Source organism: Symphodus melops (genome assembly GCF_947650265.1).
Source record: "Symphodus melops genome assembly, chromosome: 22".
NCBI lineage: Eukaryota > Metazoa > Chordata > Actinopteri > Labriformes > Labridae > Symphodus > Symphodus melops.
The window spans coordinates 1,580,961-1,605,526 of NC_136712.1; the positions used below are offsets into that span (position 1 = coordinate 1,580,961).

Sequence of the window (24,566 nt, forward strand, 5' to 3'; positions counted from 1 at the left end):
TCTCTCTCGCTCTTTACTGGGGATGCAGTTGTAACGGTGAGACAGTATACGGGAGTGGATCGGACACAAAGTGGACATACAGTGGACAGTCTCGCCCAGGACAGCGGACAGCACGGGGAGGAGGACGGCGGTGGCCGGTATCCCTGATAAGAGAACCCTCGGACCAAAACATTTTTTTTGCCGGTCCTCGATCTGAGTCAGACCCCTTATTCTAATCATCAGCCAATAATTTAACTCTGAATAAAAAATGCTGCTGTAGGACTAATTCAACAATTTGGGAAATAAACTGCTTACACTAGCCAGTGTGTTGTCAGTAAAATGATAATGGTACACGCCTTGCTAATGCTATGACTGAGCTCAACTTCCAGCAGATGGTATTTCAACCAACAAACTGAAGAAGCTTGGAGGGTTCTTGTTACCCTTTACTGCTAGCATAATCCTAATTTGCCCTATAATGGCAGGTTATCTTAAAGTCTGCAGCTGATCGCCAGGTTAGCTAGCTAGCCAGCCTTTTATTAGAGTAAACCCACCAGCTTTAGGTGATTAACAACTGACCAGCTAGCTAGCGATTCTTATATTGGATGGTTAACTTGCCAGCTACAGTATCTTAAGAACTAACCCTCCATTTAGTGGCAACATCATCAATTATAAATAATGACTATTTGGCATGACAAATATTTTTCTGGATCTACCGAACTTAAATATATTAATATATATAAAAGATTAGGTGCACTTTCCCCCAAAAAAACGTCCAGCGATACATTTAAGCCAAAAGGTCAAAACGACCTTTTGCTTTGGGTTAGCATGCTAGCTTGTTTTTGGCGAAGTGAACTACATCTGTGCGTCGTTTTGACAGCATTAAGCTCAAATACTCAAAGATTTTGGAAGAACTTGCAGTTGGATTTTATTTCAATTCTTGCTTGAACAAACTTAAGTTTGATCACCTTTCCCAAAATGTCAAACTATTCCTTTAAGATGAAAATGCTTCAGACTTCTTAATCGGCTGAGGGTTCCCAGGACTATAAACTAGATTGTTTGTCTTAATCGCTCGACTGTCACGCATGGACTTGGGCTACACAGTAATATACATACACACACTCTGATGTATATTTACTATGTTTGGTGAGAACGACAGCATAGTGAGTTGTCACTGGGGATGGAGTCAACTTTACTATGTGGAAGAAACAAAAAATGTGAACACGAAGGGGGAAAAAGATAGAATGAGAGAGACTATGAAAGAGAGAGGAAGAGAGAGAGAGAATGGCAGGGAGAGGTTTGAGAAACAGAACAACATCAGACAGCCACTGGAACATAACAACACAGAGAGAGACAAGTATTAGGAAAAATGGTTTAATATAGGAGACAGAAGCAAAAAACTGCATCACACAAGAACATACGTTTACAAAAATAATTCTGACTGCTTCAGCTACACAGTTAGTTCACAGAGAAGGACAGAGAAACCGGAAAAATCTAAACAGCTAAAAGCAAAAGATTTCTAATTAGTTGATCTCTTTATTAAACTAATACATTAATCCACTGAAGGTGACTAAATATTTCTATTCCTTCTTTTTCTATAATTGTCTTATCGTGGAGACGGCACAATACAGAAGTCAAATGAAACTTACTGCTGTTGTATAGACAAACTTGCTAGAACTATTTAAAAAGCAAAAACAAAAAGAAAACGAAAAGAAAACACTCACCTAGCCTCTGTTTTGTTTTTCTAAAAAAACAGACAAAAACAAGGTCAGAACGAAATAAAGGTAGAAAGAAAGATCAACACTCAAGTGAGGAAAAAGAAGTGAAAGAAATAAAGCCAAAGATCTTCTAGAAAATCTTATATCAAAAGCCAACGTTCTTGATGCCAGCGAGAAATCATACTCGGGGACCAGTCAGGGTCAGGCCACACCACCAGGCCAGACAGCGTTTTTTTTCTAAGATTTTTTTTTGTTGTATCCTTTAATCTCCAGTATAAAAAATTCCACTGGTACAAAATGCATAAGTACAATCAGTTGTAGAAATAGGAAAGCCTGCATTTTTTGTACTTTTTAAATCCCATCCAGTGACAGATTTTTCGAAGTGTTGTCAAACAAACATACATCACGCTTACAGGATCCACTGAAATGCATTGACTTTGGCTTCTCTCAAGACAATAAACTACTGAGAAAAAAAAACTAAACTTTTTGAGAATTCAAATAAAACAAAAACAAGAAAAGAAAAAATTGGATAATTTCTACAGACAACAAGCTCTTTTTTTTACGGCACGGAAAGAGAACACACAAAACATTTTTCCTCAAAAAACTTTGACATAAGCCATAATGCAAAGAAACGACAAGTTCAACTTTTTTTTTTTTTTGTCCTTTCAGATTTCATTGTTTGATAAATAGCACTTAAGATAATTAAGAAAGAAGGAGAACAGAGAAGTGAACAGTGACAAGATAGAAAGATTACAACAAGCATCTGCCATGACGGCCCCTGAGGTGAGCGGCTCGGCGGAAACTTCCGTCGCTACGACCCTTTTTTTGTGCTTCGACATTGAAACAAAGACGAGGCGTTTCGCACCGGACTGTGCGGCGGCGTCGGGCTGTGTGCAACTCGGTGACATTTGGCAAATTTATGACGTACTATTTGGGACGTTAGAAAGTCGTAAATCACACAGACGGCCATTTAAGGTATTCTCACTGCAGACTTGTCAAATGCAGCCGCTTGATTTGTAGCCCGAAGCTTCTGAGTGCTCATGTCCTCGGTTCCTAACCAACCTACGTATCAAACCTCAAAATGATGTAACATTTGGGAAGAAGTCGTTTTTATGATCTATAAGCCTAAAAAAAAAAAACTACGTCCAGAAATGAGGCGACATGAAGGGCCACCGAGCGAGGAGCTGCATTTGACGAGCCGTAAATGACAACAGACTTGTGTCGACTTAGTGTCGACTTGAACAGCACACTTTTATATGAAACCTCCACGTGTACAATGAAATTGTGCGGCAGAGAAGTGACGATGTGAGATGTGCAACCGTTGTGTCTACGCGACACGCACGCCGGCTCAGAAAACGGGTCTTTTTTTAAACACTGATGAGAACTGCGACTCTTCTTGTCCAGCTTTCGTACAGGTAGTTATGGCTGTTTGTGGCACTGCTCATATGTATACTGCATTTTATTGAAGAAAAAAAAATAGAAAGCCTACTCGCCTCCCTCCATGAGATCTGTTTGTAAAGTTTGGTTTTTTTGGGTTTGGTCTTTGAGAGGATAATGAAAGCTGTATTGCCTTCATCTCGGCTGCGGCTGTTGTTTTGCCTGTGTGGACCTGCGAACGTGACCCCTTCCTCCGCAGCCAACGAGCGCTTTATTTCCCCTGTCGCTATTCCAATAAGACGTCTCTCCTCGTAGCCCAGTTTCTAATAACCCAGGTTGGCCTGGGAGACAACAACCAGGCGGAGGAGCCTTGGTTTATCTCCTTTTTTTTTTTCCTCCTTCAAGACAAAATAAAATGGCCTCTCTTCTCTGCTCTGGACAAAATTAGCGAAGAGCGGAAACCCCAGACTTCGACAAATGGAAGGTTTAACGGTACACGAAAGTGAACCTACACTTGGCACACATCACTGACTAACTGACAACATCGTATACTCTTATAATACTGGTACAACGCTCCCTGTTTAAGGCGAATGGTGAGCTTTTGTAGAAAATAATGCTGCCTTTTTTTAAGGTTTTTTTTTGCAGAGCGTAAACTAGGCTTTCAGGGAGGGGGCTTTGGGGGCAGTTGAATAGACTGACAACACTGTGCCATGTAAACGGCTCGACTATGAGAATGTCATCAACACACTTTGGCATCTGAACAGGATTTTGGCCCATTACACCACATATAAGACTCACATATGGAGAAGTCTTACACCTGCTGGAAAAAAAATCAAAAGGAGAAGTTGAAAAAAACCCAAAACGAGTCAAACTTGCTTCGGGACCGTCCCATCTCTCTCCACTATCTTGTGTGCTTTTCTTACCCACCCCCTTACCCTTAAAAAGATCGAGGCTCGTATACGAATGCATGAGCGAGTCTTGCCCTGTGCTTACATCATGAAAGAAAAGCACGCTCGTTTGAGGTGATACACAAAAAGTAATGATCCTCTCGCCTCCCGTCTGAGACAAGCGACGCAGGCTACGACTCAACAAAAGAAGGGATAAGAGGATTTTGGAGAAATAAGGCTTCGCGTATGACTTTCACCTCAAATTTTTTTCTTTATTGAGGAGCGCGACAGTGTGCGAGGAAAACAATCAGAACAATTCACGCTGAAGCCCGACGCCTGTCTGCGTGTGTGAGATACTAATAGAGAGAGAGAGAGAGAGAGAGAGAAGAGGAGTGCAAAGATTCGTGGTAAGGCTTTGATGAGTGAAACGGCTGTACAATGGCTAAAAAATATCTGCGTTTAAAGTGTGTGTGTGCACGCTGGGCGGGCAGTAGCGGGGTTTCCTGCAGAGGTTTTTCACGCTCAGGGGCTTTCATGCACAACAAGAAAGTAAAAAACTGTGAGGTCTGCACGAGAATGTGTGTGTCCGTGTCCGTGTGTGCGTGTATATAGATATATATATGACACATGGGCACTTTTTTTAAACGTTTTCTTGTTTTTTTTTTTGTACATCTTTACAAAGAAAAAAAGCAAACATGACATTTTTCAGGCAACAAGACCACAGAATAGCAAGTTAACAAACTCTTTTTTTTAAATCTATATTTTTTAAATATGAGGGATCCATACAAAACACTTATAATAAAATACCCATGTTATCAAATCATTTCACAAGAAGTACACTGACGCGCTAGGCAGGAAGTACCTTCAGAATTTGGCACTAAACTCCACTGATCTTTTTTTTTTCTCGTTATAAGACATTTTGCTGAACAACGAAACACACCTAAATATTGTTTCCCACGAGAGAAATCAAAGAATAATGACATTGATGCTTCACAAGCTGACGTTATATATATATATATATAGATATATTTATATTTATATATATTTTTAGGAATTTTATATAGCTAATTAAACCGACAAGAAATTTAGCAAATAGGGACTCCTTTAAAAAAAAAAAAAGAAGAAGAAATAAACGGATAATAAAAAGGACAAAGTAACTATTATAGGAATATGAAAGGCTTTGTCTATTGTTCAAGTAAACTGATTTTTTAAGTCTTCTCTTGAAAAAACATGAGGACATTTAAGACCGGTAGACTTGTGATGAAACCACAACTAAACTCACGAGAAGCACCGACGCTAACGCAGGTTTACACGTAAATCTTAGTACGCTTGGTTTTTAGTTTTTTTTTTTCCTCTATACATTTAAACAGTAGAAAATATATCATTTCATCATGTGCATTTTTAAACCACGGATTGTCTATCTGTGAGTCAGTTCAGCAAAAGGTGACACAAGTAGGTAGCATTTTCTCCCACCCCCAAACAGGGCAAATGTCTTTTGTATTTTTTGTACCTTTAAACTACTCTAGAAAAAAGTGGTTCTATATATAGACTTTGAATGAGAAACAGAGCCACTTAAAATGGCCTTATCAAAAAACTTTACACTGCCTGAAAAATGTAAAAACCATTGGAGAGCTCTGAGAGAGAGTCGAATATTGATCAGACAGTTTTTGACTCAAAACTGTTTGGAAGTAGTCTTATTTCTCAGAGAAACTGACGCCCGACTGCTTCTGGAACCGACCCGTGCGCCACTTTTTTTTTTGTGTTTGTTTTTTTTGTTTTTTTGTATTTTCTCTCGTCGTTGGCGCCAGAAGCAAGATGAGGCGCCAATTCCTGCGTTGAAACTTTCAAGTTTACTTTTGAAATGAAGAAGAAAAAGAAAATGTACGTAAAGAAAAAAAAGGAGAAAAAACATACTGTATGGAAATCACTTTGCAACAGGTTTGTTGTGTTGTTTTTCTTCCAAAAAAAAAGAAAGAAAAAGGAACATGTTTTTTTTTTCTCCATAAAAATCTCAGTCTTTTTTTTTTTTTTTCGTATGAATGCAGCTTTATATCTTTTTCACATTGATTCATTTTTTCTCTCACCTGACCCCCACAACCCCCGTTTTGGGTATTGCCTCCCTGAAAACCCTCCCGGATTCCAAATGAGGTCACATGCAAAAAACAACATAAAAAGCAAAAAAGAAGTAAAAAAATTCAAAAAAATGTCAAAAGGTCAGTAGGCAGCGGAGGAGAACGAGGAGGAGAGCCAGGTTATGATCAGGTGAGCTCGGAAAAGACATCGGAAAAACAATGACAGGAGGACGATGACACTTTGTTTTCTGTTTAAAGTTCATGTGTGTGTGGGTTTTTTTTTTTTGAGGTGTGTGTGTGTGGGGGGAGGACGCCACGGAGACATGCTAGGCAAACGATGAGCTATAACAGGCATGGAGATGAAGGTTGTTCTAAAAGGGGGAAAGAAAAAAACAAAAGGAGAGGAGAGAGAGAGAGAGTTACACACAGAGAGCACCACATAACTACAGCATTTGTTTGTTTTTTTTGTGTAAAAAAATCAACAAACAACAAGAAACAAACAACAATGCAGAACAACAACACGACTCACTGATTTCAAATTTCTAGCTCAGATTTTTGCCATTTTTTTCAAAACAGGTTATACGTTTCTGTAATCACGAAGAAACGACGCGCATTCGTACGAACACACGTCAGTCACTCACGAAAAACACATTAAGAACAAGAAACGGAATCAATCAGATTCAAGATGGCCGTGATTTAAAGAGAAAACTGTAAAAATAAAATTTAAGGTAGGGTGAGTTTTTAAATTCAACCATTTCAATCTTTGGAGATGTTTGGGGAGGAGGGACCATGAGCAAACAAAAAACATAAACACGCAAACAAAACAAATAAAATGCGGAGGAAAAAGGTACAAATTTGACAGGACGTAGTCCCACTATGAATGGCGAGAAGAGAGACGTAAATAAAACGAGAAGAGAGAGACGGATGAACAGCAGAGAGTGAAGTGTGTGTGGATGAATAAATGACACAGATGGTGGGGAAGAAGAAGAAGAGGGGAAGGTGCGTGTTTTTATGGCGGCGGAGGTGTGTCGTGATCGTGGTTTCTGCACTGAAACAACATGACAGAAAAAAAACACCGGAGAACCCAAAATTTCCACAAGACTTCTCCACAAAGGGTCTACGTTAAGGATGCTGTAATACTTTATAATAGGAGTCCAATAACTTAACGATAGGCAATAAATAAAATCCTTTTTTTTTTTCATCTGAGGCAGTAAAAATGTTGTATAAAAATAGAACTGCTTTTTTACAAATAAAATTTACAGGCCTGTGGCTCTCTGTACTTTGAATTATCAGTTGTTTTTTTAAAATCTTTCAACGAACATCAAGTATTTTCAGTGATCACCTTAAACCATAAACCTTTTTTTTTTTCTAAAAGTAAACGTATCATTATAATTGTTGTCGTCACCTTCATCAAGTTCCGGTTGTTGTTTTTGAAAGATGCTCTGCGTGCCGTTACGTCGTCCCCCCCTTAACGTCAAAGACCAATGTGATCTCACCCAGAAAGGACTTACTGATTATTATTTTATTCTGAGAAATTAAAAAAGAAACTTTTTATATTTTCACATAAATAATAATAAGATGTAGCTGGAGTGTATCTGTGTGTGTGCATTTTCTCGTCTCGCGGGGGTGGACTTTAACTGTCGCGGCAAGCAGGCTGACATCGCCACTCGCTGAAATGTAAAGAGGCCACTAATGTTTCGCAGCCTTTTGCTCCCCGGGTTGCACGCAGGCGTTAAGAGGGTTTTTTTGTTTTTTTTTGAGAAGCAGCAGTGGCGGCCTTCAACCCAACACCGCAGAGCACGACGGGCCGATGTGCATATCTGCATGTGCATCAAAAAAAAAAAAAAAGGCTTTCGCCAAACCTCGGGTTCACGACGAGAGAGGAAAAAGTCAAAATAAAATAAAAAACTTGTATGGCTCCTTTGTCTTTACCTCAAGTTCTGACTTTAACGTCCTCAAAAACTGTTTAAATAATCACTGAGAAAGATTTTTCAAATAAGCTGTAGCCGAGATAGCTACTTCCTTCCATTGTTAAAAAAAAATACAGAAAAAGAATAAAAATTGCACAAAGTAATGGCGGTTAATGGAAGCGTTCATGTGCGTCAAAGAAAAAGAAATATCGTAATAAATAATACTTGAAAGCAAACTTAAAAATCTTTAAAAAAAAAAAAAAAAAGCAAGAAAAATAAAATAAAACAAGGCGTGTGTGTCTCCCTCAGAGTGGTTGTAGGTCGTCTCTCCCCCTCCCTCCCCCACGCCCACCCTCCCCGCAGAGTCCCTGTGTAGAGAGGTCGTGGCTCGGTTTGCTATTTTTTTTTTTCTCTTTCATTTTTTTTTCTTTGTCAGGGGAGGGGAGGGGGGGACTTACCCTAGCAGTGCTAACATGGGGGAGCAGATAGACCCTAGTGCTAAGATCAGTACGGTTTGCTGTCGTTCTTGGAGCGCTTCAGCTGCACCTTCAGCCGCTTCATGCCGATCTGGAAGCCGTTCATGGCCTGGATGGCTGCCTGTGCCGACACTGGATTGTCATAGCTGACAAAGCCTGCGGGGGGGGGGGGGACAAAGCAGAGAAGGAAAAACATCAAAGGAGACGCAGTGAAAACACAGATGCAAAGGCTTCATGGTTAATTACTTTAAATGAAGACTGCTCGGGACTAAGGCTGTCAGTGTGACTATGATCAAGATTCGAAAAGTTAGTCTTTCCACTGTTGTTTGTGTGATATTTTGTCCCTTTGGGTGCAACGTAGCTACACTAAGCTAAGTACCAGTCCTTAAAGTCAACCAAGAGAAATTAACTGACAGCTAACGACAAGCTAGCAAATTATAGCTACCATTGGACCAGGGTTATTTTTGATTGGCTACTCCAAGTTACTTAGAAATCAGGAACTCCTGAAAGAGCGAGCAAACTGGTGGCAAACCACCACACTGGGTTTCACGTGGATGAAAAGGAGCTGTATGGCGTTTATACACGTGTGTTGGATCTGACAACAAAAGAATAATACAAAAATTGTGCGGAGCATGGTTGTTAAATTACTAACATGTTAGCTAATGTAGCGAGCGAGGAAATGCTAGCAAGCCAATGTAACCAGGCTGTCCTCGGACCTCGTTCATTTTAGCGGTATTTAGTTAGCTATTTAGCACGGTTTAGCTAGCAGGCTACACTTCATTTAAGCTTAATCCTGTTACTGACGCTCATCTGTCAGTTTTGTTTGCTATAAGCTAATTTATAACGAGCTAAAGGATCTTGATGGATGAAACAATAGTCTTCATGTTGGTCTAAGCCATCTTATCTTTTGAGTGAAAACTGTAGGTAGGGTGGGTTAAGATATGCATCTTGTCGTGGCTACGGGCTGACAAAGCTCTGCCTCTTTCCATGCCTGTCCTCATCTCTAAACACCCAAACTTTAGAGTTCCAGTTCTTTAATGGAAGGTTTTTATACCTTTTTTTTTTTATTATTTGTTTTTGGCTGCGACTACGGCTTTGGATTTCCCTCCACAGACTTCTTCTTGAAACGGTGTTGTTTATTTACAGCAAGCTAACTCTCTATAAATGAAGGCGTCATAATAAACTGGTGTTTGAGGACATCGTGCGCCTCGAGATCGCATTTACATCCACATTAAAACACACCCCTGGTACATGAGGGGAAAAAAAGATTAAACTTTAATGAGTCCTGAAGGGGTTTGTTCATAAACAAAGTAATAAAAGAATTAAAGCTCACTTCAATTGCATGTTTATAATAGTAGAACAAACAGGGATACTGGTACTGTGGATCATCACCAGTCGTGTTTTTAAAAGGAGGCCAGTGTGGGTGATATCAATAATAATGTGTTATGTTGCTTTATTGTGCGTCCTTGTGCACACTTCACTTCCTCCTGTAATATCTGCAACCTTCGACAGAACTGACAGTAAACTGCTCGTCTCGCTTGTCTCACATCCATCCTCCCGATCTTGACAAGCATCGCTTGCTGTCTGTCTGTGTGCCGCTCCTGCTCCCATCCACGCTTGATTTATTTCTGCTTCCCTTAGTCGCTTACACGAGGAACGGAGACAGATTATATTTAGCTTCTGTTGTCAACAAGGACAAATTCAATGCAAATAAATACAAAACTACATTTCACTTCTTCTTCTTTGCATTCCTCCCTGAATTTGAAGGATTGTTGCTTTTATTCTTTTTGACAGCAGGTAAAAAAAATAAAAAAGCTGTGTTAGTTCAACGAAGGATTCCTTTAAGTCTTATTTCTTAAAGACGTAACCTCTAAACCTAAAACATATAGAGCCCTCGAAATCCTCATAAACAGCCCTGATGAACTCAGGACACGTGGATAAAGCAGAGGGAAGTAGGTTGGAACCGTTATCAGGGATCACTTTTTTTTGGCGTTTCTGCAATTTTGCCATTATTTCTTCCAAATGTGAATTTTATTAAAAAAAAAACAGAAGACACCCCAGAAGACAGGAGCAGTGATTGTTTTTGTTTCAGCCTTTATCATAGAGATAAAACAGTGGATTGAGAACTCAAGGGGAGAGAGAGCGTGAAAGGAGCCACAGGACCCGGGGCCGCCTGCCGTGACGACTACAGCCTCTGTACATGCAGTACGCGTGCTCGCCGCCGTGTCATCGCCGCCCCCTGATGTCAATGTTTGTGTAGTGTACCTTGTAAGATGTGCTTATTAAAATAACATTTCTCGATATCTACGACATGAGACAAAGAAACTAACACTGAAACGTATCCAAACGAAACACAGTGTGGCGTCGCCGCTAGCGTAGCGGTAAGTGCATGCGCCCCATGTACGGAGGCTGCACAGTCCTCCAAGCGAGCGGGGGGTCCTTGGTTCAAATCCGACCTGTGGCTCCTTACCGGCATGTCCTTCCCTACTTTCTCTCTCTCCTTCACTCGACCCAGTTGGTACTGTGAAGCATCTTTGGATTGCCCTCGGGGACAAATAAAGTTTTTTTAATTGAACTGAATCAGGAGTCTGGTTCCTGGCTTCAGCTCTTTTTTTAACTATTTTTTGATGCATATTTTTTTCCTTTTTCATATTTTAATTTTGCATTCTATGATTTGTATTCTGCTTTGCTGCTGTAACACTGTAAATTTCTCCCATTTGCGACATGAATAAAGGATTATCTTATTTTACTTCATGTCCCTCAGATTTACTAACATCCTTTCGGGAGGCTTCGTACACAAAATATTTTTCCGCACCGTCTCTCGTCACGTTCGAGGGACAGATGGGGAAGATGTGAAACAAGGCTTTTCATCTACTTCCATCTTGTTTATCTCCAGTTTATTTATTTGAATATAAAAGGTTTAGTAACTGTACTAAGGACTTGAACCTTTAGGTCAGTGCTTTTCATGTTTCAGTGTCTGTTTATGCCACATGGCATGAACATTTCTACACTTGTGATCTCTGACCTTTCAGAGGCTCAACTGAGAGAATAAGAAGACAGTGTGTGTTTCCCCTTTACCGAAGCACTTGCTAAGGTTCGTCTGTTTGTCGATGAAGACTTTGGCAGAGACCACGTTTCCGAAAGGCATGAACATCTGCAGGATGTCCTGGTCTCCAAACTCCTGGGGCAGGTGGTAGATGAACAGGTTGGCACCTTCGGGACCTGTCGGGGACGAGATGCAGATCGGGTGTGAGGGTCAGAGTGCGTTTGTTTTTTTTTTCTTCTTCTTTTTTTCATGAATCAAACCTGCAGCTGTCGCCATAGGAACGTGGCTGAAGCACGCCACTTAGCACGATATCGGGCGACCTTGAGCTCGTTATTGCTTTTAAAGGGGATTCTGTGATTGTGTTGATCATTAAACAAAGATGAAAGCTTTTGGTTTTTTTAATAATTACACGCCGGCTCTCTGCTCGCTTTTGATTCATTCATTCTCTCGGCTTGCACGCCGTCGCTCTTAAGAGGGGTCGAAGGTGGCTCAGTGTTTCTCCCTGGAGGGTTTTTCAGTTCCTGGATGTCATTGACAAAGAAATAAAAAGCGTCTTTACAAATGGATCTTTGTTTGCCGGCAAACAAACAAACAGTGTGTGGCTTTATTCTTTTCACTAAACATTTCATCATCTCTTTTGTTAAAAAGCTTTTTCATGGGAAACTTCACCTCAACTGTCCGCCTCGTAGGTGGCGCTCTGCAGCAGCTCGGATATTCAGACTTTTCAATTTGACATTTTCTCTTCCAGGATAGAATAAAAGGAGCCGCCACAATGATGAGCGTTTTCACCGAAATGCAGAGTATCAGGGACAGGCGGAGGACGCAGGATTACGTGAGTAACGTTGAAATGTGATTAATAAAGTTTCACTCTCAGTACTTGTGCGGTCTAACCCGAACCAAGACCGAGTCAAGACCAAGACCACAAAGCAGTCTTTGAGATCTGACACTTCTTAAGGAACAAATGCTCATTTTTCTAATGACGCTAAGTGTTTAAATTTATTATTATTTTTTTTAAACGTATGAAAAGGTGATCTTAAACACAAACGCACTAAAAGCATCAGTTTGCAGGTTTTTTTCGACTCAAAGTGGCAAATTTGTATTTCTTCTCATTGTTGCCTCTGTAGAGGAATTTTACGCTGTGTTGCTGTTTGCAAAAAAATAAAATAAAATCTCCATGCAGCAACATTTTACACCTGTTTCGTTTTTTCTGTATGAACGATTGACGTTACGCTGACTGTCCAAGGTACTCGACTCTTAAGCGTTTGATATTACACTGCATAAAATCCAGATTATCTTTGTTTGTTTCAGCTGAGAGTTCCAATGTCTCATGATGGTTTTGTTGTTGTTCTGCAGGGGAAATAAACCCTGCACCAATCACTGAAAATATGTTTTTTTTTTGCATCAAAGACCAAAAATCTGTCTCCGACTGAGCAGCAGTGATGTTCACAGAGAAAGCCCCGCCCCCCCCTGAGCTACTGACCCTCTTTCTGGCTGCCCGCGGCGCCTTGCTGCTGCAGCAGCGACTGGCTGTAGAGGGTGGGCAGCGCTGCGGCGGCATACTGCTGGATCCCTGAGTAAGCCTGCGTCAACGCGTCCATGGTGCCCGCCGTCCCGTTGGTAAGCCCCGCGCCGCCCAGGCCTCCGTTTAGAGCCGCCATACCTGAGAGCATTTGAGCAACTTTACATAAAACCCAACAATAAAGAAAGAAGAGTGCACTTACTCATTAGCGCTCCCACTGAAGGTTGTGTTTTTACCACACACACACACATTAATACTCACACCACGACGTTTACTGACACTCACACACACACACACACACACGCACACAACACCTCAGATCACAGGACGCACACTGAATCAGTTCACACACATTTAAGTTCATTATGAGTGTAGCTGATGACAGCCAGAGCTGCACACGCAAATCCTATAAAACCAGCAGCACGCAGCGGGGCACACACACACACACACACACACACACACACACACACACACAGACAGAGACACGACACAAACCGTAACGTGTATAAAACATCGAAAGAGAACACATCGATCACAAACACACACAGGGGTGTAGCGGGGATTTTCAGGGGTTGTTCAGAAAGCAGCGAGGTTAAACATTCGAGTTCCAATGTTCTTTTCCAGCCCGTGACGTCTTACTTTAAGGGAGACAGCGTGCACGTGGAGCGAGGACGGATGCAGGGGCGGAGGGGGGGGGGGGGGGGGAACAGACGGTGGTCTAGTTTAAAAAGTGAAGGAACGCAGCAGTAACACTCATTAGCCGCTTGTAACGGCTTAATATCACGGCGGAGGGCGACTTGTCTGAGGGGGTCTGACATCGCCTCGGCGTCCTGTCGCCTCACCGTCAGACACGGCGAAATAAATTATCACCACAGAGCTCCGGATTATAGGTCACTCATTTATTCAGGAATAATTGCACCGGTGACCTTTGCAATTCAATTAAGACCTAGATGTGTTTAAATGAGGGCGGTCGGTGGTGGTGATGATGAGGAGGAGGAGGAGGAGGAGTGGGGGGGCACGGTGAGAGGAGAAGGGTTAGTCGGGGGGAAAAAAATGGGATGCTAAACTAGAGCGACCCATTTCGTTTTAAAAGACAAGGTTGTGTGTGTGTGTGTGTGTGTGTGTGTGTGTGTGTTTCTGTAGCGGACACGTTTATGATTTACACGGCGGATACAGCGACTCCAGCCGAAGAGCGAAAAGGTCAGGGGAGAATAATGTGGAGGAAGAGGCCGCTCGTACAGGATCTGTGCTGTAATAACAGCTCTGATTAAGATCCCAGCTCGTCTCTCCAGAGGTCAGAGGCAGGACACGCGGCGTGGAGCGGCAAGGCGCCGTGTCGGGAGAGACGGCGCACACCGAACTCACGTGGACAGAAACATGTGTGTAAACTGGACCTTTAAGAAAATCCTTTCAACACACGTTTAAAACCTGATTAAAAAACGAGCAGCTGTCAGTAAAAGGAGCAATCCGTGACGGTGAACCCGCTGTGCACAGACGACGCACAACAAAACACCACGACGTGAACCAATGACGACACAGCATGAGCGTCAGCAGCACGCCAGCTCTGCCCAAACGGCCACGCAGCACTTTAAAACAGCAAGCACGACCCAACACACAACCAGGAAGCGGATGGAGGGATGGATGGATGAAATGTGTTCGGTCAGATGAGTCATCGAGAGAGTAAAGACAGATCATTTACTGCGACACGGAGAGACGACAGGAAGCAGAGTTCAGTTTCTGCTCGTCCTGCAAACATGTTTTTTATTCTTCTAAAACTCTTCTTCCTCCTTTCTAGCGTCCCTTCTCTTTTCTTTTTCCCCCCCAAGTACAGACTGAAAGTTATGGATTAGCTGAACCCCAATAAAGTCAAAACAATAAACGCCAAATCAAATCTTCTAGTTAATCTTCACACATGAAGCATTTTGGTTGTTTTAGAAAAAAAGAAACTTCTAAAATCTAAAAATAGATTCAATATGAGACATTTCAAACGCTTCCAAACCCTCATCAGTCGAACTCTATTCCTGATTTGTTTTCTGTAACGTCTCTCTGCATCGACTCGTAGGGTTTTTTTTTGTGCCGCTGGGTGTGTATGGCGGTGGCGGTGGCGGTGGAAGTGGCTGATGGGCAGGGTGAATACTCACTGTTGATGCTACCTGCTAGTGCATTAATATTGTTCAGGCCCACAGTAGCGCCTGCCAGGCCCTGCAGGGTGCCCAGAGAGGTCAGAGAGTTCATGGCGCCGGCGTTGGAGCTGGCTGTGGTGCCCGCAGCTGCGGGAAGAGAGGAGGAGGAATGGAGAGAGGAAGGAGAGAGAGAGAGAGAGGAAGGAGAGAGAGAGAGAGGAAGGAGAGAGAGAGAGGGGATAAGGAGAGAGGTGAAAGTAGGAGAGAAAGAAGGACATGTGTTATAAAAGCATTTCACAAACCTCACGTTTCCTAGAGTTGAGTTGAAGGTTTTCTTGCTCAGTTAGTATAAAAACAAACTCGAACACAAGAGGAAGAGTTCAAACTAGAGTACTACTAATCCCAGCATGCATCAGCACACTGTTAAAAATGACGTGTCGACTTGTAAACACTGCTGGACTTGAGGAGGTCGAGTCCTCAGAGGTTTAAACGGAAAGTGGTGCAAAGTCGTCTCGGTGAAAAAAGAGTCCAAGTGCAAAACGCGGCATGACGGTGCAAAAACGCGGCATGACGGTGCAAAAGCAGGCGCAAGGTGCAAAGGGGTCAGATTTAGGTCGCGCTTACACGGCGTGTCGACTTCTGCCGAAAAACAGTCAACGCTGCGTACGGGCGTTTGCTTTGCACGACAAAAAAGTAAACAGCAACTCGAATCACGAGCCACGCAGATTATCTACGGTCAGCTGGGTGCAGCCTTCGCCATAAATGTTTTCACGTTGCCCCCTTTCACTAATCCGATCATCTGCGACACGTTGACCCTTCAAAATAAAAGCACTAAAATGATTTCAAAGAAGAGAGCTGTCTCAGTTTTTTTTGTTTTTTTTTTGTCTGGAAATGTTCACAGCGCTGCGCTGAAGATGATGCTGTAGTTGCATAAAAGAAAGACAGGGGGCGCCAGAAAAAGGCAGACGTGTGGAAAGGAAGAAGGCCGAAGAGAACGATTAAAGAGAGAGACTCGGATAGGTTTTGTTGTGGCTGTGAAACTTCCCATTTCCACTGACACAGAAACAACACACGGTTCGACACAGTGGACACAAACACTTGGACACACACTTGTGCGACACGTGGAACGACTATGCGGGTGGTCGTGGCGAGATGCCGGACAAAAACTCTCGACCTTTGTTCTGTCTGCAAACATAAAACAGCGAGACCGAGTCAGTTTGTTGACCTTTGACCTCGTCGAAGCGAGACGTGGTCGCTCTCTGGATGTTAAGAAATGGTTGCGATGAAAAGCCACTTTTTTTGTTTTTGTTTGTTTTTTAAAAGGCGCAAAAACAAAAAGAGTGCTCGTCTGTATCCATGCAGATCCGTCTATATTTATCAAACCTCCGTGACGTTTTTCCTTTTCATTGACACACTCGTCACACTGAACAGCTCCACCTGAGTGAGTACTATTCAAGGTTGGACTGACATTCAGAGTCAGAGAGAGAGAGAGAGAGAGAGAAACAGAAAGAGACGGGCTGGGTTTAAAAAAAAAAAAAAAAGAAAAGGTGAAAAGTGAGGAGAGAAGAAGCGAGGACAGGAAGAGAGGCGAGACAAGAACGGGCTGGTAGGAAGTGGGATGGAAGCAGTGTTAGTGTTAACATGAAGGAGGAAGATGAGAGAGAGGAGGGGGGGGGAGCTTTTCATATTCATGCTCTGTCGGGAGTGCGCTCCAAAAGAAGACAGCAAAAAAAAACAAAAAAAAAACATGGCTGCTGGAGCGAGGCCGAGCGGACGTGAAAGTGGGGGGAGGATGATGGAGCAGAAACAGGGAGCTCGTCAAAAGGAGGGAAAAAATGAGACGAGGGCAACGGGGAGGAACACAAGGAGAGAGAGAGAGAGAGAGAGAGAGGAGGAAGTGAAGGAGCGTTGGGAAAGTAGAGAGAGAGGTTGTGATATTTAACCTGAGTCAAGTTCAAACATCCTCCTCAGCCTTCTTAAAGGGGACGTCTGGTGTTTTAAAAACTCGGCGTCTAAATCAGGTTGAAACGTGAGGCTTTGATGAAACGGGCTGTAAATGGCTGCAACTTCATCATTCGGGACAATCGCACACGATCTTCCTCACGTCCAATACAAGCGATTGTGTTTTTCTTTAATGTCTGGTAAATTTAGCGAAAGGATTCATTACACTTAAAAAGACTTGAAACCAAGATCAGACTTTACATCGCTCTCTTGGAAGCCACCAGCAAACACTTGATTTAACTTTTGCTTTTTTTTTTTTTTTTCTCGTGACGGTTTGTGTTACATGTATTTCTTTGTATCTGAGCTTAGTTTTCCGAACGCCACAATCCAAGTTGCCAATATGGGACCATGTAGCTGCAGTTTGGGTTTTTCTGGTCGGCTTTGAAGAGAGGGGTTCACTTCTAGTTCCTGGTCTCAAAAAAAAGGGATCTTAAATGTGTCTCTGTGGGGATCCCTGAAGATCTCAATGGCTGCCTGTCAGTGGGAAAAAGAAGAACTTTTAGTGGACTTTTTTTTTTTTTTTTTTTAAATCAGGCGGCGTCGCCCCAAAGAATTTCATTGCAGCCATTAAAGCCCGTTTTGCAGCTGCAGGTCGAAGCATTCAACCAAGCATCAATTTATTTACACCCCGACCTCGGTTTGAAAATACAAGAATTTCCATAGTTACTCCTCAACCAGAAGTACATACACACATCTATACACACACACATACACACACACACACGCACACACAGGTGCAAACAGACCCCGCCTCCTGGAAGGAACACACCCGTCTCTGTTTCTACATTTGCACTCGAGCTGCTGAGATTAGGCGCAGACACGAAAACACACGACGACAAAAAAAAAACCCAACAACAACAAAACACTGATCTGTTCCAGACGGACACATTTAAGCACGAAACACACGTACATGCACACGCGCACACATATACAGTGCGTGTATGACACACGGGTGGCGTGGTGAGTTGGTGCCACACGGTGAGGAGGACGTGAGGGGGTTCAAAGACAGTGGGGACGCAGGTAGGCAGTGCATCAACAACACAGCATGGTCTCGGAGGATACACACACCATGGCGACGTGCCAGAGGGGGTCTGGACAATGGAGATGGTCATGTTTTGCGGCAACGATGATTGGTAGATGGGTTCAGTGATGGCGGAGGTGAAGTGCCGGGATCATGGGGGGCGACAACACTGGTAATGGGGACGGTGCAGAGCGGAGGACGTAGGCAGGCGTTGGCCCCCCTCCCCCCGGCGTCGGACCCCCCCCCGGCCTGAGTGACTTGCGATGTTACCTGGGCTGGCCAACGCTCCCAGGGAGGCGGCGTTGGAGGACAGGGGGTTTGCGGTGGAGGGACTGGCTGAGTTTTGGGCCGCTGCCGCCGCCGCTGCTAAAGTGGCCAGGTTCTGCAACTGCAGAGCACTCATACCTGGAGAGAGGAGCCAGAGAGGGTGGTGTCAAACCTGGGGAGCGAGGCTGAGGCGAGGCTGGGAGTCGCCTGGCTGGACCGGGAGGACAGGACTGAAGACGAGTTCGCCGCCCCCGGTGTCCCAACGGGTGCACAAAGAACAACAGAGTGTGCCTGCGCTGTGACGGACTCCATCTTTGAAAACAACTTGAGTGTTTCTCTGTGCAGAGTCTGCAGTGTGTGAAGACAAACACTACAGCAGCTGATTCCACTAATAATAAGTCCCACACGTGTTCAAATCAGTAAAAGCAGCTGCTGCAGTGTTTAGGTTTGGTGCATTTCTCTCTGAGGCAGAGCGGCTCTGCAGGCGGGAATGATCTGCCATTTAGTGAAACTCATGTTTCTGTCTGAGAGGAAAAAGCTCGGCGGAGAAGTCTCCGAAAAAACGACCTTCCTACTCGAGATTTTCTATCTTTTCCTGCCAATTAAAATCACTGATTTTTTTTAATTTTTTTTCCTGAAGCTCCTTTTTTCGCTCATCTTAGAAGTTCTCATAAAAGCAGATCGATCAATAAAAATCATGATTAGAGCCTGACTGATATGGGACTCTATTGAAATTTAAGAGTGGCGACGGGTGCCTTTGGGCTCCTTTTAAACATCTGCTTCGAGAGAACAGATGGAAATGATCCTTTCAGGCTAACTCCGGTCCTAACGATCAATGAAACTAACATTATTTTTAAAGGTTTCTGTCGGTCCCCATTTGACACTCGCGTTTTAAAAACCTGCTTAAAGACGCCTAAATGACTCGACGATTTCTTCGTCTGCTAATCAGACGTTTGAGTTTCAGATTAATTGCTCCCTCAGAACCACCAGACTGCATCGTCATTTTACACCACATTCATTGACCTTGACGAACACAGGGGTTGCCGGTCCGACTCCCGAGCAGATCTGGTAGCTAAATAAGGACCTCAACTTCACAAAATATGTCGTAAATACTACTCAGACAGGTTTATTGCTATACTTTGAAATATTAAGGTCGGTTAGGGAGCCGAAGTTGCAAAACAAAATCACGCACTGAAATCCGGCCCGCTGAAATATCTGTAATAAGCCGACATCAGCGCCCTGTCGATATCAATCAGGCTCTAATCACAGCAGCACATTACGGAGACTTTGAGCTTTTGAGTGATTATAATATGAACTGGAGTTCAGGACACCTGCAGGCTGAACTCTCCTCGTTGTTAATCTGCTTCGCTGCTATTAGCATCAAGGCCTGCACTTAAGCATAATTAATGACTGCGTGGCAACGCCCGAACGACGGCGAAGCAAAGGCTGTAAAACAGCGTCTGTGAGTGCAACTCCACCTTTCACCTCGCTCCATGTATGTGTGTGTGTGTGGAAGTGTGTGTGTGTGTGTGTGTGTGTGTGTGTAGTGGCAGCAGAGATCCTCGTAAAGAAAAAACAGAATGAGTCGTTCTTACCACGCAGGAGCTTCCTCTGACCAATGAGCTTGTTAGATTTTTTAAGGGTGGACACTGTCAATGTGAGGTGTATGTGTCGTATATACAGTTTGGATGTATATACAGTACCATGGAAATACACACACGCACCCACCCACACACACACACACACACACGCTCAAACACACACACACACACAAACAGAGACGCACGAACAAGAAGACGCCATGAATAAGAAGATCCGTCTCGTTCGACGCCGTGCTGAGTGATTTGGATTTTTTTGTAAAAGCACAACACAAAGAAAGGCAGCCAATGAAAACAGCTGGCTGGAATCATCACTGGGATTCTCAGCTCTGATTGGTCCATTGAATACAGAAGAAGAAAAATAAAGTAAACAAGCAAAAGCCAAGTTTGTTTCACATGTGAGACTAACACCTTTAAAATGCTCGGAGGGGCGATGCAGTAGATGACCTCAGCGTGCAGCAGCGAAACAGGCCGTGATGGTTGAAACGTTATCAGTCAAATTGAAACGCTCATTTGTGCGACTGACGGGCTCAGATTGTTGTTGAAAAGTCATCGCTGCAGGTTTAAAGACCTTCAAGTTTAAATAAAGTAAAATTTCACCAGAAAAAATAGAAAAGAAAAAAGTTTGGATCACAGTTTGAAATGTTGGAAATGTTTGATTTTATCATGCTAACATCTGGCACAACCTGTTTGTTTTGTATTTGTTTGTGTTGTTTTGTTTCATTGTGTTGTTTAGCAGTCAGGGTCCTTTAATATTGAGATTCACCGATGATGTCATTCTCCGACGCCTACCGAACAGCGTTGAAGGATAAGGAGCTCAAAAACCTTCTGAAGTATCTGAAACATGACGTCCAATAAAATCCCTCATTTCAGTTTCTTTAAGGCCCGCCCCTCCCCAACACTGTCCTCTGATTGGCCAGCTGCTGTTTGCAGTCACAGGGGCATTTTCAATGAGCTTCCAGGTGGGGTTGGGGGCGTGTCCTAAACCTGTCAGAGGCCAAGTCTCGCCGAGTTCTGGTTCTCGTGCGTGTGTCCACAAAGACACCCGGGGGTGGGTGAAAAAAAAAAAAAAAAAAAAAACATGCTAAGCTAGCAGAGTGCCAAAGCCAAATCCAATCCCCCATGTTTTCACGACGATTGTCTCCAACTTTCCCAGGATGCATCAGAAGCTTTATTGGATTACAAGTGTTGCTTCATGTTCTGGGACTGCACGCTCGAATGTCACACTCTGTCAGACATTGTTTTCTCCTTTGATTTCTTCCTCTGAGGCGGGGAAATGCAGCGTGCGAGGGAAGGCGAAAGGCGTCTTCTTTTTTTCTTTTTGTATTTTAGATTTGTGAAGTCATGCAGACTACGCTGCTCGGGGACAAGAAGAAGAAGAAGAAGGCGGAGCTCTTCTTCGTGGCTCTTTATGAGAGGTGTCTCTTAAACTGAGTTGACCACAGAGGCACGTTGACGCCGTCTTCCCTTCATCTCCTTTCCTTCGTCTCCTTTCTCAACCTTTTCTTTGCCTTTGACCTCGTTCAAACATTTACTCTCTGCTTCTCCATTGTCTCCCTCACTTTCCTTTCCAACATCCTTTCCTTTTGTGTCTTCATCTTTTTGATTTTCCTTGCATCTTGTTCGTCCTCTTTTCCTTTCTTCTTCTTCTTCTTTTTTTTTTTGGTTAAATTTTCCTTCAGATTTCTCCTCCATTCCCAACACCTATTCGTCTCTCTTCTTCTTTTCATTTCCTTTCCTACTTTATTTCGCGTAGTTTCATTTCCTACATTCCTTTTCTTCCTTTCCATTCTCTCTTTTCCTGCTCGGGCTTCTCTTTTATCTTTTTCCCTTCCCGAAAACAATTTCTGTCCCTCTCCTCTTTTGCAACCCGTTTTTTTTCTCCTCTTCTTTTTGTTTCATTTTCTCTCCTGTTTTCTTTCTTTGCTTTCCTTCAGCCCTCATGGACAGTAAAGCGAGGCCTCATTTCTCTCACTTTATAATCACTCCTTTTTTCCTGGACTCTCCGATTGTATCCCTCATTTTCTCCTCAGACATCGACTGGACTTTGTTTCTTCTTCTTCTTCTTCTTCCTCCTCTCTTCTTTTCCTCTCCTACTTCTTCTACCTTCAACTTTGTCTTTCTGCTCTCTCCCTCAGTGCTTTGTTGTCTTCCCTCTTTCCTTCAGCAGCTCTGCACTTCACGTCCTCCGTGCTTCTTGTCGGAGGTTATCTCGCTCGTTGAACATTTTCCCGTCGGTTAGAAGAGGAAGAGGAAGAGGAGGAGGAGGAGGAGGAGGAGCAGGCGGCGGATAAAAATAACCGGGTTACAGGGGGGATAAAGTCGAGATGAAGCCGCACGGAGAGAGAAAAAGAGACAGAATGAAACAAATATTATCGACTTCCAACATCAGAGTCGGAGTATCCGGGCTGTGCAGATGGTACGAGTGTGTGTGTGTGTGTGTGTGTGTGGCAGCGCCGGGCTGCACCAGGCTGGCGTTGGCTGCGTCTAATTGAATGCTCATTGGTGTAATTGAAGCCTCTCAGCTCTGCAGCTCGTCGTGTTAAAGACTGGGACCAGATGTCATTCAGCTGTGTCACATCTCCTGCCAATCACTAATGCTCGCTCGCTCGCCCTCGCTCTCTCCCTCTCTCTCTCTCTGTCGCAGATGGAGGACCAAAAAGATCTCCAGATTCAGACGCCGTCGCTCGCTCGCTCGTTCCAAATCCCAGAGCCCATTTATCCGTGCGAGAGTGTGTTTGTGAAGGGAAGTGTGTGTCGCAGCCCGAGATGCAGACTGAGCAGAAATTCAAATCAGCCACCAGGAGATTGCGAGGCGTTGTAACTCGAGGGGGGGGGGAAAAAACCTGACAGAACACTTGAGGACACGAGACGAGAATCGCCACTTTTTTAACCCCCCCCCCCTCCCGCCGCCGCCCATCACGCTCACGATCTGTTAAAGTTCCCTGCTGATTTTTTCATCCTCTTCAATCTACAGCTGACACCTTGCTTCCAAAAACCCACAGAAGGATAGAAGAAGAACAAAAAGAGAGGAGGAGGAGGAGGAGGAGGAGGAGGGGAGAAAAAAGAGAAAAGTGCGAAGGCTGCAGGGAGGCGTAAGAAAGGTGAGATGAAGAAACTGTGATTTGAGGAAGGTGTGAGAAATCAGCAAGAAGAAAAAGAGGATTAAAAGAAAGCGAGAAGTCAGAGACGACGAGAGCGGCTTCTCAGAGTCTCGTTTAAACGACGTTTAAAGCCCTAAAAATGACGTTTCTTAAAGATTTTATCTTGTTCCAAATTTAAAAGTGGGTTTCGTGACGCGCTCAAGGCTGAGATTAATAAGGAACTGGGTTAACGCAATATGCATCTTTTATTGCTGCAGCTTTACTTCAGAGTCCTCGTCACGTCACTTCACTTCATACATGTCGGGTTTTTTTTCTTTTTGACACATTCAGACTTTGAAAACTTTTACTGGATGCTAAAAAGGCTTTTTGTTTGTGTCGGGTGTTTTTCATGACTTCCTCTTAAATTGAAAAAAAAAACAATTGTTACAAATGTTTCTACTTTTTTTTTTTTACTGTCGGACTTGGACCCAGACTGTAGCCTCTGAACGTGGAGCGCACGGTATTACCGCTAGGCCACTGGCGCCCCCCCGCAAAAAATGCAACTTTAAACTTGGACACAATTTTTAAACTTCATTTATTTGATTTATTTGAGATTCATTGCGTGCCATCAAACGGAGCGCCATCTTCCCGTTTGAGGTCGTGGGAGGGGCTTGTGCCAATTCCAGCGGTCATTGGACGAGAGGCGGGGCTACACCCTGTTAGTTTAGTTTCATCCATGAAGAGTAAGAACAGTGATGTGGTCATTCATTCATACATAGGGGTTGCTAGGCGACGGGTGCGGCGCCTAAACTGTGGTAAAGACCTTAATGATAAGGGAAGAAACTTTTTTTTGTTTTTAATGGAGATTTATTTGAGGGATTTTGGGGACTTTATTTGAGAGGCGGGACGTGGATGAAGTCGGAAATTTGGAGCAAAAGGTCAAATTCCCACTTTTCCAAACCACCAGACTCCATTAAAAAAACAGTAATTTTACCTTATTGAAAAACAGGAGTTGCTGATCTACCTGAATCAGCTCTTATTGTTTGGTGTCGTTCTGTTTTTTGGCTCCTTTAAAACACAGCAGCTTAAATAAACTTTGTATGCTCAGTAACTCCCGTGTTGTGAAATCGTTTTGTTCATGGAGTTGTGTTTTTGTTTGTCTTTGTTGGGATCGATTCCTGTCACGTTTTTTTTCAAACACTCTGAGCACGTCAGTGACACGAAACAAAGAACGCCACTCAGGCCCGTAGTTACAGTACAGAGATGAAGCCGTTACTGCGTGTTTCAAGGCTGCAAGGTGAAGCAATCTACAAGAGCATCCCATATTCATACCCCCCCCCCCAAAAAAAAAAAAAAAGTGTTGGGAGTGCCCTTTAAATCAGCCTTAAAGCTGCAGGTCTTCTCTCAAAGTGAACTCGGGGCAGCAGCGGACAGATGGCTCAGACCCTCAGCAGTAAGAGAGCAGTAGATGGCGCCATCCTGCAGAGCAATG

General features: G+C 43.4%; 1 protein-coding gene and 1 long non-coding RNA gene across 15 annotated transcripts in view; one reads left to right on the top strand and one right to left on the bottom strand.

Moving 5' to 3' along the window:
• Positions 1–1,336: 1,336 nt before the first annotated feature.
• The window catches only part of celf2 (cugbp, Elav-like family member 2), a 178,421-nt gene continuing 155,191 nt past the window's right edge, over positions 1,337–24,566 (bottom strand). For 2 of the 14 annotated variants that reach the window (XM_079335705.1, XM_079335708.1), the window contains exons 10-14: positions 18,397–18,531; positions 15,135–15,251; positions 12,943–13,122; positions 11,495–11,638; positions 1,337–8,572 (exon numbers count right to left, since the gene is read on the bottom strand). In XM_079335705.1, the coding sequence (XP_079191831.1) occupies positions 8,445–8,572; positions 11,495–11,638; positions 12,943–13,122; positions 15,135–15,251; positions 18,397–18,531 (704 nt within the window). In that variant the 3' untranslated portion in view covers positions 1,337–8,444. Of the gene's footprint in view, positions 8,573–11,494; positions 11,639–12,942; positions 13,141–15,122; positions 15,252–18,396; positions 18,532–24,566 lie in introns of all 14 variants that reach the window. The other 12 variants (XM_079335702.1, XM_079335707.1, XM_079335706.1 and 9 more) reach the window with 7 other exon arrangements.
• Positions 22,094–23,151, top strand: LOC306818245. Its single transcript, XR_013778150.1, has 2 exons — positions 22,094–22,410; positions 22,969–23,151. It is a non-coding gene; the product is annotated as an uncharacterized lncRNA (long non-coding RNA).